The sequence below is a fragment of the Papilio machaon genome, chromosome 12 (assembly GCF_912999745.1).
Source record: "Papilio machaon chromosome 12, ilPapMach1.1, whole genome shotgun sequence".
In the NCBI taxonomy this organism is placed as follows: Eukaryota; Metazoa; Arthropoda; class Insecta; order Lepidoptera; family Papilionidae; genus Papilio; species Papilio machaon.
Window position 1 is genome coordinate 7,271,226 of NC_059997.1, and position 18,969 is coordinate 7,290,194.

At 35.5% G+C, this 18,969-nt stretch overlaps 2 protein-coding genes across 2 annotated transcripts in view; one reads left to right on the plus strand and one right to left on the minus strand.

Annotated features, from left to right (window-relative positions):
• Positions 1 to 18,969, minus strand: part of LOC106710435 — a 92,740-nt gene that overhangs the window by 60,064 nt on the left and 13,707 nt on the right. Inside the window, exon 2 of the mRNA XM_045680319.1 lies at positions 10,574 to 11,345. Within this exon, the coding sequence (XP_045536275.1) occupies positions 10,574 to 11,305 (732 nt within the window). The 5' untranslated portion in view covers positions 11,306 to 11,345. The remainder of the gene's footprint in view (positions 1 to 10,573; positions 11,346 to 18,969) is intronic.
• On the plus strand, positions 15,515 to 16,578 carry LOC123721502. The gene has a single exon (XM_045680318.1). It carries the CDS (start codon positions 15,517 to 15,519, stop codon positions 16,474 to 16,476), a length of 960 nt encoding a protein of 319 aa, XP_045536274.1. The 5' UTR covers positions 15,515 to 15,516; the 3' UTR covers positions 16,477 to 16,578.

Sequence of the window (18,969 nt, forward strand, 5' to 3'; positions counted from 1 at the left end):
GTTTGTTATTTCGAATCAGAAATTCTACAACGATAATAATTGGTTAAGAATGTATAGAATTGAATGTATTAATATGTATTAGACATTCTACTGTTTAAAAGCAGACGCACACTAAACAGACGTTTGCCTAAACTGTGGTAACAAAAATAATCATAATCGTAAAAACCTTCCAATCCAAAAATTTTGCTACAGCTACGACATCTTTATCTAATACTAGCTGTCGCCCGCGAATTATAGGTATCCTAATAAGTAGCCTATGTGTTCTTCCAGTCTATGATCTATATCTATGCCAAATTTTATGGAGATCCGTTGAGCCATTCTGGAGATACCTTCAAACAAACAAACATCCATCCATCCAATCATTCGCATTTATAATATTAGTAAGAGGAAAGATTTTTCTCATTAAACATTAAAAATAAATATTACTTACAACAGAGATAATATTAAACCTCGTGTTTAAATACAGTAGAACCTGCTTAATACGATTTTACGCATAACACGTCATTTTACATGAGTTACTCTAACTTGAGACAAGTTTTCATATATTTACAACAACAATAATAAAAACAGAACTCACGCCTCTAACCCAGAGTAATAGACAGAGGCCACGGACCTCCATTTGGCACACAGATCGGTATTTCATCGATCTGGCTGATAAAAGTCCGCCTGGGATGGCACCGACGCACACTACCTCTCACATTAGCGCCATAAATTACCTTAGTTTTCATAAATTTCTTAACGCTTAATATGACTCATCATCATCATCTCCCTGGCCTTTTCTCACTCACGTCGGTTCGGCGCACAAGGTTTTATAAAACTTAGAGTTTTAGCTTAAGTTTTTACGGCCGGACGCCTGCCTTAGCCCTACATGAAAGGAATTTCTTAAAATTAAATATAATATAAACTAAATAATTAGCTTAATACGATTCATCATACCGTTTAATACGACAATAGGCGAAACTAGTATTAACTCTTGTGGCAGTTTTGGAACTGATCATAGTCTATCCATAATGCAAGGAATCACGTAAAATTACTCAAAGCTTACAAATCACTGATTTCAACGTTTCATATGGGCATATAGATCGTTTTTAATCGCCACAGCATTGTCATTCTGTTGACAAGAGTAATGTACAATCAACAATGCCTCAAACCAATTTCGTAATACGTTTGTACAGTTTTTTTTCATACAATTTAATTTTACTGTGAGCGTGCACGTTGTTCGTCGTTCCCAGGCAGGTCTGAATACGAATTCATTGGCAATAACGTGACCATGTTATGCAAACAGTACTCCACAACCGATAGCGTCTTGCGCAACAAGAGAACGACATTGAATGAGTACCAATTAATTGGATTTAGAATCCTTACGTGGAGATTTTGTTATACAATAGTTAAACTATAAACTTTGATAGTTCGAACTTAATTTTAGTTATTAAATTCATTGCGCGACCACGACTGCCATTGAAATAACTCACGCGGCTAGTCGCTTAGTGGAAAAGAGTTTTTATTCTTAGACTACAAAAGTCGTTCAAGGATTTATCTCAAAGATCCTTTAGAAGAAGGATTTATATAAAAGTTTCCACTCGGTCCCGATATATACCAGTTATGTAGTAAACAGCATTTAAATCAAAATAAAATCATTAAGCTGGCAAAAAAGCAAACAGCCACTTGAATGTGCCTAATTGACGAAACGACCCCTGCCCATAGACATCCGCAATAGCAGGTGCGTTGCCTACCTTTAATAGACAGAAGAAGTGACGCACAGAAAGAAGAATATCCACTTTCTATGCTTCCCCTCCTAAGAAAAATCTACTCCACCTTCAAATCCCATCCTTATGAGAAAAGGGGAAGGGAAAGGGTACTAAAATTAGGCCTACGTCACGCTAACTCATCAGACGAAACGCGAAATTGCTTCCACTTAATGCCTGTCTCCTGTGTGGTCGGTCGGTTAGTCGGCCGGTCAATTCGTGCAACTTATGTTGTTGTTGCCGGCGTCTACCACTGTTATATTATTTTAAAACGTTTTAAGAAACGAGACAATTGAGAACAGTGTAAAGTATAAATTATCCTTCTTCAAATATATTCACATTTTAAATTCACACCAGACACCCATCGAGATTTCCATTTTACAAGGATGTGGCAGGAAAACGTGACAACTCTTAACATTCATAAATGCAATCTTACATTTCCATACTTTTCGTGTCATTTAGATCACCTTCTGGAACGAAACGTCAATCATTTACATATAACACGTAGGTATTCGATTTGAATACGACGTTATATACAATAACAAGCTATTGTTCGCGACTCTGTCTGCGCGGAGTTAAAAAAAAGCTGAAATATGTAGCCTATGTGTTCTTCCAGACTATATTCTACATCTGTGCCAAATTTCACCTAGATCCATTGAGCTGTTCCAGAGATACCTTCAAACATCCATCCATTCATCTAAACTTTCGCATTTATAATATTAGTAAGATAGGTAAGAAGATATCAGTTGTTTGTTTGCCATCTTCTATAAAAAAGGAACCAAAACAAAACAAGAATAATGGATGCATTTAATTATCCGCATAATAAATTGTGTGTCGAAATAACGCAGCGTTATGGCGCGGACACGTGAGGCACGTGCGCAGACGTCACGCGGCACAACGTGAAGGCGGTTGGGCACTACCACTCGTGTTACTTGTTTTGCCATCAATATGTCAGCGGCAAAAATTTAAGATGACTTCGATCTTTCCACCGAATTTCCTGATAAAGCGTATTTTTCATGTAATGTTTCTAAATCATTTTGTAATAGGATTGCTGAAGCCTATCTAAGAAAGGCTATAAAAATTGTTAGAACTTAAACGAGGGTTATTAGCTCAATTAATTTTCAAAAACAATTATCACCAATAGAGAGTAACTAACATAAATAAGATACCAAAGTAGGGTTGCCTATCTTTACCACGGAAGTGTCAGGGTTGCCAGTCACATAAAAATCTTACAGGCTCTAAATAATCCTATAATGTTAATTTTACATTAGAGGTTTAGTTAGTACCGATGTACATATAAGTGATGGACGTGTCAACGGCCAATTTCGATTTCGTTTACTCGACCTAAACTCTTAGGTCATTGAACCGAACAGATAAATTTTCTTTACACAAATGTTCTATACTAGAATTATATGGAAGACAAATTTGATCGTTTGTTTGCATTGAATAGGCTCCGAAAGTACTGAACCGATTTGAAAAATGTTTGTATTGTTGGGTTGCTAAATATCCGGGTGGCATAGGCTATATTTATTACTAGATTTTTTTTAATTCCACGCAGACGAAGTTGCGGACAACTGCTAGCAGTTAATAGGCGAGATCCGTTGTAAATATCTTGAAAGAAGTTACTCAACTAATCTAAAACAGTCCTGTTGTGTTATTTTCCTGAATACGTCATTTTATAATTTTTGTATTAAGTAAATTACTTATTAAGAGATGATTATTGATATTTTGTTTTGTTAATATGTTTGACGATTTAAATGAACAAAAAACTGATCATTTCCTTATCCTAAATTATTAGTAATATTTTTTTTTTCTTTACACGATAAGTTTTCTATCAATTCAAAGTCAGTTAAATAATCAACCTGTGATAATTTAACATGTTTTAATATCTTTTAATTAGCCTTAATACAACTAAGGCCCTTCGTACACAAAGCAATGCGTCGCCGATATTTCTATTTGTCATCGCCAAAGACAGTTGTTCGCAACTCGTTTGTCTAGATCGTCGTGAGAAAATTCGCTGAAATTTTCAAGATGGCGGTGCAAATACAGTTGACATGTAGTCGCTATGCCTGTACTGACCGAATAGGCAACTCGCGTTGTCGATTCAACGTTGTGTACGGAGCGATACTGGCGACGCAACCATACAACATTAATTTCGACGATTTTCATTGCCTTATGTACGAAGGGTCTAAGAGTAATTTATTAAAAGTTTTAAAAATAACACTATTACTAATGACTTCCCAGTGCCATTCTTTGGGTTATAATAAAATGTTGACATTTAGATATTCTTTTAACAAAAGACCAAATGGTTACCGGTCTTATGATCTCAGTTGTAGGTTTGTTTATTCGATTGTAACAAGTTTTTATATTTACATCCTAATGATCACAACCAAGGGATCACAGTTTTAAGATTTGTTCTATTTATGTTGATTGTTATTTATTTTTGGTCTTATTTACAGTGATAGGAGAGTATTTTTAGTATTCTTTTAGTGTTTTATATACTACTAGCTGTCGCCCGCGACACCGTCCACGCATAATTAAAAAAAAATTATTAGTAGCCCATGTGTTCTTCCAGACTATGTTCTACATCTGTGCCAAATTTCATCAAGATCCGTTCAGACGTTTCAGAGATACCTTCAAACATCCATCCATCCATCGCATTTATAATACTAGGATACTATAATTATCTTTTAATTTATTTAACATCAAGTAGGGCTGGCGAGTGGCAGGCGGTCGTAAAAATTAAGCCAACCCAGGTTTATAAAAATTGTTGCATCGACCACACTTGAGTGGGTTAAGGATTGGATTATGATGCTGTAACCCCTGTCATTCTACTAAAAATAGCTGAAATCCATGTTTATCGAAAGTTGACAGCCCTAATTGATATCCCGTTTTAATCTAGTTGTGACGTCACGGGCGGTTGCTACGCGGAATGTGATTTAGATATCCATACTGAAGGCAAAAACTCAAGATCAAAGTCTAATTCTGGTCTCGTCAATTTTAAATTTTACAACAGTGAATATTGAAGTTTTGTGAAGAATGCTACTACGACGGATTTCCCTACCGTTAGTCGGGCAAAAAGTGATACTCGATTTAACGAGCAAAAACGTTAGAATTATAAGTAAAACATTGTACAATATTTCCACTATTACGTCACAGTCGCGTGGTCAAAGTATGTTGGGATCGTCGGTCATATCGGAAGGTCACAGTGCCAATAAGAAACTAAATTCTACTCTATGGCTACTAGTAAGTGATACTCGAAGTAAATAATGTTTATTTTAATACTACTAGTCTGAAGGACCACTTAGACTATTAATTAAGTTTTTTTATATTTCCGCGCCGAGGACTCCCGGGCGACATAAATGTTGACATGTTGTTGATGTTAAATCTTATGTAGTTTTATTCCTTAATATTGAAATTAACTCTGTCTCTTACTAAAAAAGGCAAGTTATTAAATAAATATATTCTGTACTTATATTACTATACTAGCACAACGTTGTCTGTACTTTAATTGGTACATTTGCATCTCATTTCAAAACTGTTCAGTGCGGAATTAATAATTCTGCCAAAGAAGTGGCATACTACGACCAAGACCTTTGCCTTTTTTGTTAAGTAAAAATATAGATGAGAAAAGAGAAAATCGCGCGGGAAGAGTTAACATTGTGACGTAATAATTATAAGTTGTATGGCATTTTTATGAAAATACTAGCTGTCGCCCGCAACTCCGTCCGCGCGCAGTAAAAAAAATGAAAAATAGATGTTGGCCGATTTTCAGACCTACTGAATATGCTCACAACATTTCATGAGAATCAGTCAAGCCGTTTCGGAGGAGTACGGTGACGAAAACTGTGACACGAGAATTTTATATATTAGAAGATGTCTATAGTTTAATGTTAGTATTTAACAACGAATAAAAATCATTGTTGGCTGGTGTGCTGTTGTTTTCAATTTATACAAATACAATGTGAACTTTGTACTTGGATTGACTTTGTAAACATGTAATAATATTGCAAAAGTCCGATACAAAACACTCATACGATACACTATTGACCTCTTTATTAACTTATACGATATGTGACTGAAGCCGTTTAACATTTTTATACAGGTACCCACACTTTACATTTAAATTTACCAATCTCACTGACCTATATAAATGGACTGGGGCTATAAAATGTAGTATTTTGTGCCTATTTGATTTGCAAAATTTTGGCGCTAAACTGATAATGAATAGATATAGAATAGATAGAATGAACTGTCACGGAATATCAACAGGCGGGTTTAAATCTGAACGAAGCGAAAGCTGTCATTTCTAAGCATTTGCCTATCTATTTATAGAGATCAGTGATCAATCTCCACAATAAACATTACGAGATCTCTGAAAAATGTATACGTCGATAAGGTTATCAAAAACAATAGACAAAAAACCTAAATTATGGTAAACAACAAAATTACATTTACATAAATTTAAATATACATTTCCAGAATTCGTTCCTTTAGTAATAATAAAACTAATAACCAGAGTGAATAATGTAAATCAAATTGATTTAGAAACAAAAATGATTGAAGAAAAAATAATTTCGAGATCAGTAGTCCATCGTTTCTGGGATCTGGCATCTGGGATTTTTATCACCAGAACAAATTTATGTCACAAACATTTCTGTTTTTAATTTAAACGATTCTTAGTATCCTGTCATCTGTCACTAACGAAATTAGTATTTAAAATGCGTTATTTATCTGTACACTAAAACCTATCGAACAACAACAACCGTTTGAACCAATGGGTATTTGGTATTAAGCGATAAGATTGTAAGTCCTTACCCTTGTGCGTCGAACTTCATTCGGCATAATTGAAACAATGTCTATTGATAATAATCCGAACTTGCGTCACACTGCACTATCTGATAACACGGGTCACACGCGCTTGATGTCATAGCAAACACGTCCATTCCCGTCGGACACGCAGCGACTAATGACGAAAATGCACAAAACAACAATGCTTGGGTAGTGGGGAACACGAAAGTATTCCCGGCGTAACACAAAAACTGGTGGAGTATCACGGCCGAGTGGCGATATGGCGATTCCGTGTCCGTCTTCCGTGCCAATATCGGTACAAGCGGCGATTCACCGAACGATATGCTCCAATGAACGCCACTTTAGCGCCGTATTTCCTTACATTTGCGAACGTACAATGAACAGGAGTGCACTAGCTAAATTATTTCCGCACTTAAGTTTATATGAGTTATAATTCCAGTGAACAACATATGTACCAACATAAATCGTTATCTCCGTTTTTTAAAGAGAACAACAAGGATGGCAATATAACAATAAAACATACGAATGATTGGTAGTTGAAACACACGTCAACCAAAATTAACAATGATTCATTTTTAACTATCAACGGGCAACTTCAGTGACAAAATTAAAAATTATAATTTAAATAGAATCTTAAGAGCGAAGAAACTAATACAGACCTATCGACCGTTAATGTGTTGATTGTACAAAACGAACGAGTTAATTAAAATTTAATATCTCAGTCGATAACAAAGGAGAATTTCATTATCTATATTTGTCTGTCGCAATTACATCCTGTTTACAATTGATTGATTTTCATTGGTAAGGTCGCCGGAGATAGCACCCAAGGTTACGTTTAATTAAAAAGCTACAACGCATAAGGGATATTAAAAAACAAACAAAAAAAACAATTTGTTAATTGTCATGGATCGCATTTTTTATTAATATAATACTAGAATCTATTCTAAACTAGCTTTTTCCCGCGACTCCGTCCGCGCGGAATAAAAAAAAATAGAAAACGGGGTAAAAAATATCCTATGTCCGTTTCCTGGTTCTAAGCTACCTGCCTACCAATTTTCAGTCAAATCGATTCAGTCGTTCTTGAGTTATAAATGGTGTAACTAACACAACTTTCTTTTATATATATAGATAGATAAAGATAAAAAAAAAACCTGATCAAATGATTTATCAAAGGATTCCTGAAATTCCAGTGCACTGTAACTATGCATGCTGCAAAAGTTTTTGTAAATATTCAAGTAAAAGAAAATATCAACGACTAACTATCACGACTCCATTCGCACGGAATTAAAAAAAAACCTTAATAAGTAGCCTGTACGTTCTTCCACACTATGTTCTACATCTATGCCAAATTTCATCAAAATCCGTTGAGCTGTTCCGGAGATACATTCTTACATCTATCCATCCATCTAAACTTTCGCATTTACATTATTAGTAAAAGTAAGATTAAAATATAGAATAAAGAGCAATGTGACAAACAACAGTTAAGTTTCCTTTGTTTTACTGCTTTCGCATTGTTAAGAGAAAAAAAAAACAATTAGTCACTGCGACCCTCGAATACATTATGACCTCTTACAAGTTACTGAACTCTACGCCTTGTACACACGCACAGTAACATTATAATTGTATGTGATTTCACTACAATTGGTAATTGTTAAAATAAAAATAAAATCACAATTTCTGTAAGGTTCTGGCTCATGAACTAGTTAGTAACTTTGTTTCAAAAAAGAGACCTCTTGCTTATTAATTTATGGTCCTATAATCTATATATATATAAAAGAAGGTCGTGTTAGTTACACTATTTATAACTCAAAATCGGTCGAACTGATTTAGCTGAAAATTAATTGGGAGGTAGCTTAGAACTAGGAGACAGACATAGGAACTTTTTTATCTTGTGTGCATTTTTTTTATTCCGCGCGGACGGAGTCGCGGGTAAAAGCTAGTTTGTTATATATTTGAAAAAATACAATTTAAATTAAAAAAATACCTAATAACAAAATAACAATTTTTACTTTGTATCGACATTTAAGAGCTGGTTGAAATATTATAACAATGTTTTTTATTTTTAAAATTCTATAAAGTGCTTTAACATCAAGCTACAGCTAATAAAAAAAGCCTAACTACTCTTTGTCAATACGACAAAGATTAAAAATGGTGTATCACCTTTTAAAGTCGGTCAAGGCAAATCATAATCAAAGACAGACAAAATTGATGTGAGAATATTAAGTAATTATACTCTTCGTGAGGTAACACTATGATAGTAATTATTCATGGGTAAAAAATTTGTACAAAAATAAAACCTTAGTTTGGATTATCCAAGATACCAAAATGAACGATGATCAATATTTAATCGAGAACTTTCCTTATAAACAAGAAATACAAGGCAACTACAACAAAAGGATAACAGAGACGATTATGTTTAGAATATTTTACCTAACACATCTTACTTCTTACTAATCTTACTTAATATTATAAATGCGAATGTTAAGATGGACGGATGGATGTTTGTTTGAAGGTATCTCCGGAACTACTCAACAGATCTTGATGAAATTTGGCATAGATGTAGAACAAAATCTGGAAGAAAACATAAGTTACTAGTAAAGTTTTTTTTTATTCCGCACAATTTTTTTTTCTTGTTTTAATATAGAATCTATCTGAATAGACTACGTCCAGATGATGCAAAGATGCTATCTAATGCCATTAAGATGTTTTTACTACGTAACTTTTTAAGCGTTATTAATTACTAAGGGATAAAAACACTAACAAACAATAACAAAAGATTCTTACCTCAAAATATAAACATCACTGTCGTTAACAAGTACGAAAATCAAATATGAGGCATATCCATAAATATAGACCATCAATTAATAATTCAGTCTCTTTGTCAAGGACGTTGAATTGAAAATCCTACGACTTAGAAGCCGTAAATGGCCTTTACCTTGACCATGAGTACTTATTATGAACTATGTTTTACGCGTTCCATATTTCTATTATAGTTTATATATGTTGACGACTATCTTACTGATATTATAAATGCGGAAGTTTGGATGGATGGATGGATGGATATTTTTAGAAGGTATCTCCGAAATGACTTAACGGTTCTTGATGAAATATAAGCACAGATGTAGAACATAACTTGGAAAAAGTTTATTTATTAAGATTTTTCAGCTACTATCATAAAAATATAATTATTCCATTCGCATTAAGCAATACTTCCTAGATTCTACATGGATATTTCTATTTGTGGTAGAAGTACAAGATTGAACACAACCTTCCCCCTTTATGTTCAACTACCACGCTTGATACCAAAATCCCCGCTTCACCTCCCCTACTAATAAAAGCCCTAGTTAATGCGGCCGGGACCTTATACAATAAAACTAAATTAAATAAAATAAAACAGGTTTTAATTACCATTTACGCCCATATCACATAAAATGACGTCATGGAAATATAAAGACTTGTCAACAGCTCATAAAACCAGATAAAAACATATAATTATCTGAACAAAAGCGACAATGTTCAGGTTTCCTTACTTCAAAGGTGACAATACCAAATATGGCTAAGAAGCTGCAGTCTTGATCATTGACTTTAAAACATCGATTTTTCACAGTAGTCGTAATTTTTTTTATACCGAACGATGCATATTTTTATTTTGTTTACTTTAGTACGATTACTACGACTATGGACTATGACGTCATATTTAAATCTAGATCGTTTTTTTTTAATTTATCTGGTTTCTGGTTTTGATAACAACTCTAACGATATCTAGAAGTTTTTGATCAACGTTAATGACGTCAAGTATTATAGAAAAGTAAGATGAAATTCGAGGCAACAATAGTGGTATTTCATGATGGATCGGTGTGTATGATGGATCGAATACAGCACAATATCTGTAAAATTTACTAACCATAGTAAATGAGGTCAAGATTATATCCTCAGAAATAGTTTTTCCCCGCTGTCAATAAATTGTATTATCTGAAAAAGAGGAAATTGACATATCTTATATCTAGGACCCTTACCTTATCGCCATCTGTCGGCAGAGTCCCGTATCCATACCAGCTCCTGGCCGGCCTCAGTCTGGGCTCCTCTTTCGGCGACAACAATCCACTACCCCACTTAACAACGCCTTCCGCAACGGCCGCCACTCCAGGAGTCTTCGGACTCCCATTAGGGGATTTCTGAGAGGGCACGCTCTTCTCCGCGACTGGTGGTAAAGTTGGTCGAGCACATCCCGACCTTCTCTCGTATATTCTTTTACATGAATCATCAGAATCTGTCTCCAACAGACCTTTCTTATCGCTACCTCGCTTAACTTCTGCTGTCCTTTTTAAGTCTTCTTGCCGCTGGGTCCATTTTGGATCGGATTCTTTTCGTTTCGCACTATCGTTCGACTCCTGTCTACTGAGCAACGCTTTCTTTAGACTCTCGCTGGAGTCTTGTTTGGTGACAGACTTTTTGTCGGCCTCCTTTGCTGCTTTCTTGTCATCTTTCGTAAGCAGAGCACGTTTTAAGCTATCAGTGGAATCTTGCTTGTGGATGATTTTTCGAGGGCATTCTGTGTTTAGGGAGTCGGTTGTTTTAGATATGAGCAGCTTTGGGTAGTCGTATGGGGCGTGTTCATTGGGCGGATTGAGCTCTAGCGAGCGCCTGTTCTTCCGCTTATCGGCGGGGGCGATTTGTGCCTTAACGGGAAGCAGGCGACGCGGCAGCAGGCTGCGATGGTCAGCGAGCGGCGACTCCGGTCGCAGCATGATGAGCGGCGATCACGAACTGCCGCAGTATTAAACACTCCTGAAACAATATTAGACTTAGGTTAGACTCATTGCATAGTAAATACGAAAATAAACAAAAAGGAGAAAACCGTCATAATAACATAACGTCAATAAACATGACTATGCTGAATAATATAGAAAATGCGGTCTACATTTTTAAGTACATCGTTTGATAATGAAATTAATTTGACGAATCTCGTAACAGGATAATGATGCTGTGTCTTTTAAATTAGTTTAAACTAAAAGAGCGATGCTTTTTTTTAACAAAATAAGCGAAAATAATAAAAAAATATTTTATCAAATACATCTGCCATAATATACCATTGTTGACTTTGGCATTGAAAGATAACAATTATTGACAATCAGATGATATTTGCTTTTGCATATGATGTGCAGATTATTAGATTTCATAGAAAAATGGTTAATTTTCCCTTACTGGGCTAGGTAATAACTGTTTATATGAAAGTAATAAATTAATTATTAACGGTTTAAATTATGTATGATCATCCAGTGACGGCACCGACTAGTTTCGGACTCTTTAAACACTCGCCTGAAGATTGACTCTTGTCGGCTCCGATACTAGTCGGTGCCGTCACCGGACAAATATACGTGAGTTTAGCCGTTAATAATTAATTTATTACAATGTTTCACGAAAGTTTAAACAACACATAACAACGTTAATTCAAATTTTAAAAAGCGATAAAAGATTTCCATTCATATTGAAAACGATGAGTCATTGTCTAATGAATGGCTAAATGCTTATGTATGCTCAATTGAACGCGGCCAGGTCTTACAATTACGGCGTTGTGTTTATGCATTGCCGAAGAAATGCTAAGCCGAAAATAATCGAGCAAGTAAATCAACACCGCCCACTCTCGGTCTGCGCTTTCATACACAATTTAATGCCCTAGGGCTGTCAACATTACTATATCATGTAATTTTTTTTTTTTCATTAAGTTGTTAGTATTTTTTTTGGTATAAATATTGAGCCAGATAAATGTAAAACAGATATATATACATATACAAATATATAGTTATCCCTTTTATTCGTTTGATGAAACATATACATAGTAATATGTTTTGGTACACGTGTTGCGGCAATGAAAACTCACGATTGGTTAATCACAGGATACAAATTAAATAAAAATAGTAGAATATAAAAAGTACGATTAACAATTATTATTTGTTTTTATTTTTTAGTTTCTTGTTCATCAACCCTATTAATCTTTACCTGTACGGTATGAATGGAGTAACATTACGCCTCCTACGGGATCTAATGACGTCAAAGTTATTCCTGTTTGACATATACATGGGGGCTTTAGACGAAGATCCTTATCCATTGAGTCAAGTACAAGTAAATGCCAAATGTGAAACTACGCTATTTGATGACGCTTGGTAAAATGAACTTTATTGAAAGACAAAATTTAAAATTTTGCACCATTTTCTTCCCGAGGACGGGACGCATAGGAAGGGGAAATTTATTCGTTCAAAGCAAAGTGTGACAGCAACCTAATACCACATTGTCAATGCGAAAAAAGGATCACAAGATTGTTGCACTGTAGCTGGTTTGATTTTTTTTCTTTTGTGGCATATTTTTTGACAGTACTAACCGTAATAGCAAAGCCTCTGTCACCAGCCAGATATTCTTGTTTGACTATAAGTTAATTTAGGTCATTGATCTCAGGATTCCAAATGCAAATTACAAATACAAATTGCGACTTACCACAAAGGTTAATACTCTGTCGCCACAACACTTAAATATTACTTATAATTCATTTAGGACTCATGTTTCCAAGAAAAAAAAAAACAAAGTTGTTTGAATTACAAATGCATATTTGTTCACACAACCCAAAATGGGCAAATGCATATAAGTCAATGAGCATTACGTGCAAATTATACTAAAAATATTGTTGTGACTATTTTAACAAGTTTCTGATAAATCATTCCATTATAGCAGATCCGATAATGACGTCCAATTACATATATTTATACTATATACTATATATTATATACTAAATGCTATTTTTATTATTCTGATCAAGTTAGCGAGTTGCGACTCGTTTTTATACAATAAGCAGGTAAACGCTCAAGCGATCTTAAAATAAATTTTAACAAACCTTTTCATGCACATATTAAATTTATTAACAAGAAAAGATAAGAACGATAGAATGTTTTATACAAATTTTCATTGCTCTTTTGTTATCAAAATACGAAATAGAAAACAACTTTGTGGAATTTAATTTCCCAGAAAATCAAAACAACATTTGCAAAAATTTCAATTACATTGAAGCCCTCAAAGAATCACCAAACATTTCATCTGCCTCCTTTCTTATTATGCTTCAATATCCTTGAGAAGGTTGTGCGTAGGGTAGCCATGATTTTTCTGCATAAATCAGGACACCTGATTCTAATTCAATCAACATTTGTAATTAAATCTTATAGATGTGTGACGCGAAGTCTTATTTTTTCCGAATCACGTTTACTAGTTTATAGACCAACAAAAACATATTGCAGTTTTTGACATTGAAAAAAGCACCTACAAGTTTTGGGGGTTACCAACCAATAAGCAAGAATTTCCTAATTTCTTCCTATAATTGTTCACATTGTAACTCCAAGCAAGTGATTTGCAACTAATGTTTGCTAGAAGGTCCGGAATGTCTCAACAGGTCTTGATGAAATTTTGCATAGATGTAGAACATGGTCTAGGAACACAGCTACTTATTAACTTTTTTTTTAAATTCCGCTCGGATGATAGGATATTAGGGCTTCACAAGAACACTAGACCTAGTAACGCATACTAATCAATCTTATTGTACATTCAATCAACATATACAGTCTACATGTCACATATCAAGTTATATCGAGATATATAATTAAAATTCTTTACTTGCCGCTACAATAACAATCTGTGAGTCATTCGAGATAATGTTCTAAGTAAGTATACAACTCTATCCATTGTACAACATAGGTTAAATACATATATCAAAATATACATTTTGCTTTTGAGAAATATTTAACATTTCAGTTTACATAACTGTTCATTTCTATGTTGTAAAAGTATTCACAGAATATTTCAATGTTTTACTCTCGATATCCGCTACTCTGTCTCCGCGGAATAAAAAAAATGAGCCTATGTGTTCTTCCAGAATTTGTTCGGTTTCAGCTCTAAACTTTCGCATTTATAATATTAGTATTATAAGAGGAAAGATTGTTAACATTTATCTCGAAGCTGTGACACTGTTTACTTAGGTCGAAGTTTTGGATTTGAGTGTACAATAAGAACAGGTTATGCAACATAGCACAATGATTGAATGACCCATGACTTCGATGTTGTAATGTCACATGGTAACAACTGACAACTTTCACATGAAGCACAATACAATGTACCTTAGCTAATTATAATACGCAATATTGTATTGCTTTTCAGTCAACAGAAGTTAGGCAAGATTAACACGTTAAATACCATGCTGTTTAATTCCTTCATGCTTTTTAGTTCCTACGAATAAGGGCCAATGTGCAAATTGACAACTTTACAGGAGAGGCTCTCAAAGTTTAAACCATATAGGAAAATAGGCCGCATAGGCTGTTTTACTTTAGCAAAAAAAACATGTTTACACATGTAAATGTGTATATTGTTTAGTGCATATTATTAACTAAACTAAGAGGTAGCTTTTAAAATAAAAAAGTAAAAATAATCAATTTGTTACTTTGGCCCTTACTCACACAATAAGGACCCATCGATATCTTTAATTTAATTTATGAATCATTGATAAATAATAAAGCATATTTTTTAAATAGAGAGAGACTACCGTCCGACCGTCAGTGACAGCGGTTTACCGGAAAATATTTTGCGTAAAAAAAATAGTAAACAAGTGTTTTTCATTGTAAATTATACCGAGAAGTGAAGTTTAGTGTGATATCGATAATTGTTATTGTTATCCAAAAACTATACGCTCGATTTAACCACTTAAGTGCTTGTTATACGTGCGGGAACATTTCTTAGTCTACCGTACCTCTCCGATATAATTTTAATTTCTGATTAAGTGCAATTAAACCGTAGTGGCTACGTAATATTTTTGTAAAATAGTTATTAGTGGTCAAAGAATAAAAGTGTCCGCCTAAATTTCTAAAGAAATAAAACATTTTATTATTATATACGAAATATAAAGTAGCGCCATCTCTTGTCTGCAATGCCGAAGTGCCGTGCGTGTGGTAAATATACGGCTAACGCTGATTGTATACGATGTGCCAAGTGTACAAATGTGTATCACCGCGGCTGCAGCGGCGTACCCGCCGGGTCTACTACCCTAGGGTTCGCTTGCCCGAGCTGTAAGGCTAAACCCACGGATGATATCTCAGCGGAAAGCTCCAGCCCCGGTGAAGAGGTAATAGTCCCCGGAAAGGGCAAGGCTGATCATACCCGTATGCTTTTCGAACTCATCCAAGAGGTGAAGGGTCTTAGAACCGACCTGAAAGATACAAGAAATGAGATAAAACAGTTCAAGGAGGATCTACAAGCGTGCTGCAGTCGAATAAGTTCAATCGAGGAAAAGGTTCACGAGGTTGAAAAAAAACTCGAGACAAAAACATTCGCCAATGATCACCTCGAGAGTACGGTAGCCGACCTGAGGTTGCAATTGAATGAACGTGACCAAGAGTTGCTGTTAAACGATATCGAAATAGCTGGACTGCCAGAGGAGAGGAGCGAGAACGCCCTTCATCTCGCCAGCGTTGTCGCTGTAAAGCTTGGGCTAACACTGGAGGAGCGCGACATCGTGCACGCGGAACGGCGGGGAGCCGTGCGGCGCAACCGTGGCGAGGGCGAGGGCGCGTCGCAGCAGCCGCGACCGCTGGTCGTACGGCTGGCACGCCGCGCGCAGCGCGACGCCATGCTGCGCGCCGCACGTGTCCGCCGCGGCCTCTCCACTGCTGACATGAACCTCGCTGGAACGGTCAGGAAAGTTTACGTCAACGAACACCTCACGCGCAACAAACGGCAACTGTTCGGTAAGACCCGCGAGGCTGCTTCCCGTGCACAATGGAGGTACGTGTGGACAAAAGGTGGACAGGTATTTACAAGGAAGGATGATGGTAAGGTCGTAGAACGCATTCGCACCGAAGGAGATATAAACAAAATTTTTGGTCAATAATTAGTTTGGCTATAAGCAACGCTATAATAAATTATAATATCACAACACGTATCTCTTATAAATTATCAGGCATTTATTACATTTATTTTATACATTTATTCAAAACTAGTAGTTATTACTCATTATTCAGATACGTAGATTATATTAGGCTTACAATAAATTTATTTTTTCTTATATACTATTTCAATTTTCTTTTTAATTATCATTTTTTTAAACTGATTAGTCTGCGTGCCGCCGATTTAATCATAATTAATTTTTGCCTATTCCTTGCTAAATTTTTCACCAAGTATACATTGGTCTTACATTTTACTAATAAGTTATATTTTATTTTACTTTTGTTTCACAACTCTTTACTACGGTGCAATATTATAATAGTAATATTAAACAACGTAAGCGCCGACGATCCATATGTAATTATTCATGCATCTATACGTTTTAATTTGCAAAGGCCATATATTGATTGTTATTGTTGCATTGTGGAGAAATGTTATACTAACCACCACAAAGTTAACCTAACTAATCTATGTGAAGACGATTTATTCAAAATCAAATTTCTTTCATATAATGTGTATATTGCTAATGTTGTCTTTATTTTGGTCTCGCTGTTATGTTATAGTTTGTGTTATTGTGGCAATGCAGTCCGGTGGGGTCTTTGTTGTGTTTTCATTGTTCATTTGAAGTACTATCTATATAAGTACTTAAATAAATATGTAAGTGAGCGAACAACTTTATTATTTTATGATACTAGTCTAATTGGAATTATGAACGATATTTTTTTTTAAATTATTTTTAGGTATAGTTTTATTGTTTTTCTCGTTTATCTTTTACCATTTTACATTAAATTTGAGCAAATGTATCAGCCGGCCTTAAGTCATCTTTAAAGCTCGGTTTTCTCAACGTCGGCTCACTGAACACCTACTGTGAAGATTTTGTTGCGGTCGTGGAGCGCCATGCTATAGATGTTATGGCAGTGGGCGAGACGTGGCTACGTGCGGGCGAGGAGGGCAGCGCCCCGCGCCCCGCCGGCTACCGGTTGCTGCACGCGTCGCGCCCGCGCGCTGTGCGCGGAGGCCGGGGTGGGGGGGTTGGTTTTTACATAAAGCGCGGTATCAACGCTCACGTCTTTGCTCACCCCGTCGAACCATCGCTCATTTTCGTAGAACAAATGTGGCTAACGCTTAAGATGAACAACAAGATGCTTGCTATCGGTACCGCATACCGCCCACCGTGGCTTGACGTCGATTCATTTTTTGACGCAGTCACCATTTCGATAAACTCACTAGCGTTTTGTGACAGTATCATATTGCTTGGAGATTTTAACATTGATATGCTCCGTCCTAATGATGCGAAAGTTAACAAATTCAATACATTTTTAAACTGTTTGGACTTAGTGCAATTGGTAGCGTCCCCGACACACTTCACGGATCATAGCCAAACTCTTATAGATGTTATCTGTACTAATATCAGAGTAAGGCATATTGAGATAGAACCGGTCGCCCCCCTGAGCAATCACGCCTTGTTAACTTGCGAACTACTAAGCGAAAAGTCGAAAATACATGCGAAAAAAATTAATTACAGACCTCTTAAAGACATACCCTTGCAAGAACTTGATTTATTTTTAGATTCTGTAAATTGGGAAAAAATAGTCCTTACTCCGGACGTAGATCATAAGGTATGTCTCTTCAATTCCTACGTCACGTCTGTTTTTGATATATTCGCCCCAACGAAGACTTGTGTGTTTAGAGAACAAAACCAGCCGTGGATAACCAATACAATTAAAATAATGATGAGACTTCGGAATGCGGCCCATAAACGTTATTTGAAAACAAAGTTAGAATCACATAAAACATATTATAAAACCTTGAAAACCTTAGTTACCCACTCCATACACAATGAAAAAACGGCATATTTCAATCACAACGTTAATAATAATATTAAAAGACCAAAATTATTATGGCACAATTTAAAGTCGACTGTGCTGCCACCGAGGCAAGATACTTATTTACCTTCGCATTTGACAGACCCCGATAAAATTAATAAACATTTTTTAAACTTGCCTGGGCATCCATGTATTGATCAATCGTACCTGAACTATTTCGACGCAAATCGCTACGCTATTGGTGCATCCTTTTCCCTTCAACCTGTCAATGAGCTGATGATTTCCAAAATTATCACTAACCTTAAGTCGAATGCACTTGGCATTGACGGTATTTCACTTAAAATGTTACTTATGACATTGCCACACTCCCTTAAAGCAATAGTTTCCATCGTTAATTGTTCAATAACAACATCCACCTTTCCAAAACTCTGGAAAACCGCCCTAATCCGACCTTTACCCAAAAAACCCAACCCGCAAGAATTTAAAGATCTTCGTCCAATTAGTGTACTGCCGTGTATATCAAAAATTGTAGAAAAAGTAGTTTGGTTTCAACTTACAGAATATCTAGAAAATAACAATATACTACCTGAACTCCAATCTGGGTTTAGGAAAGG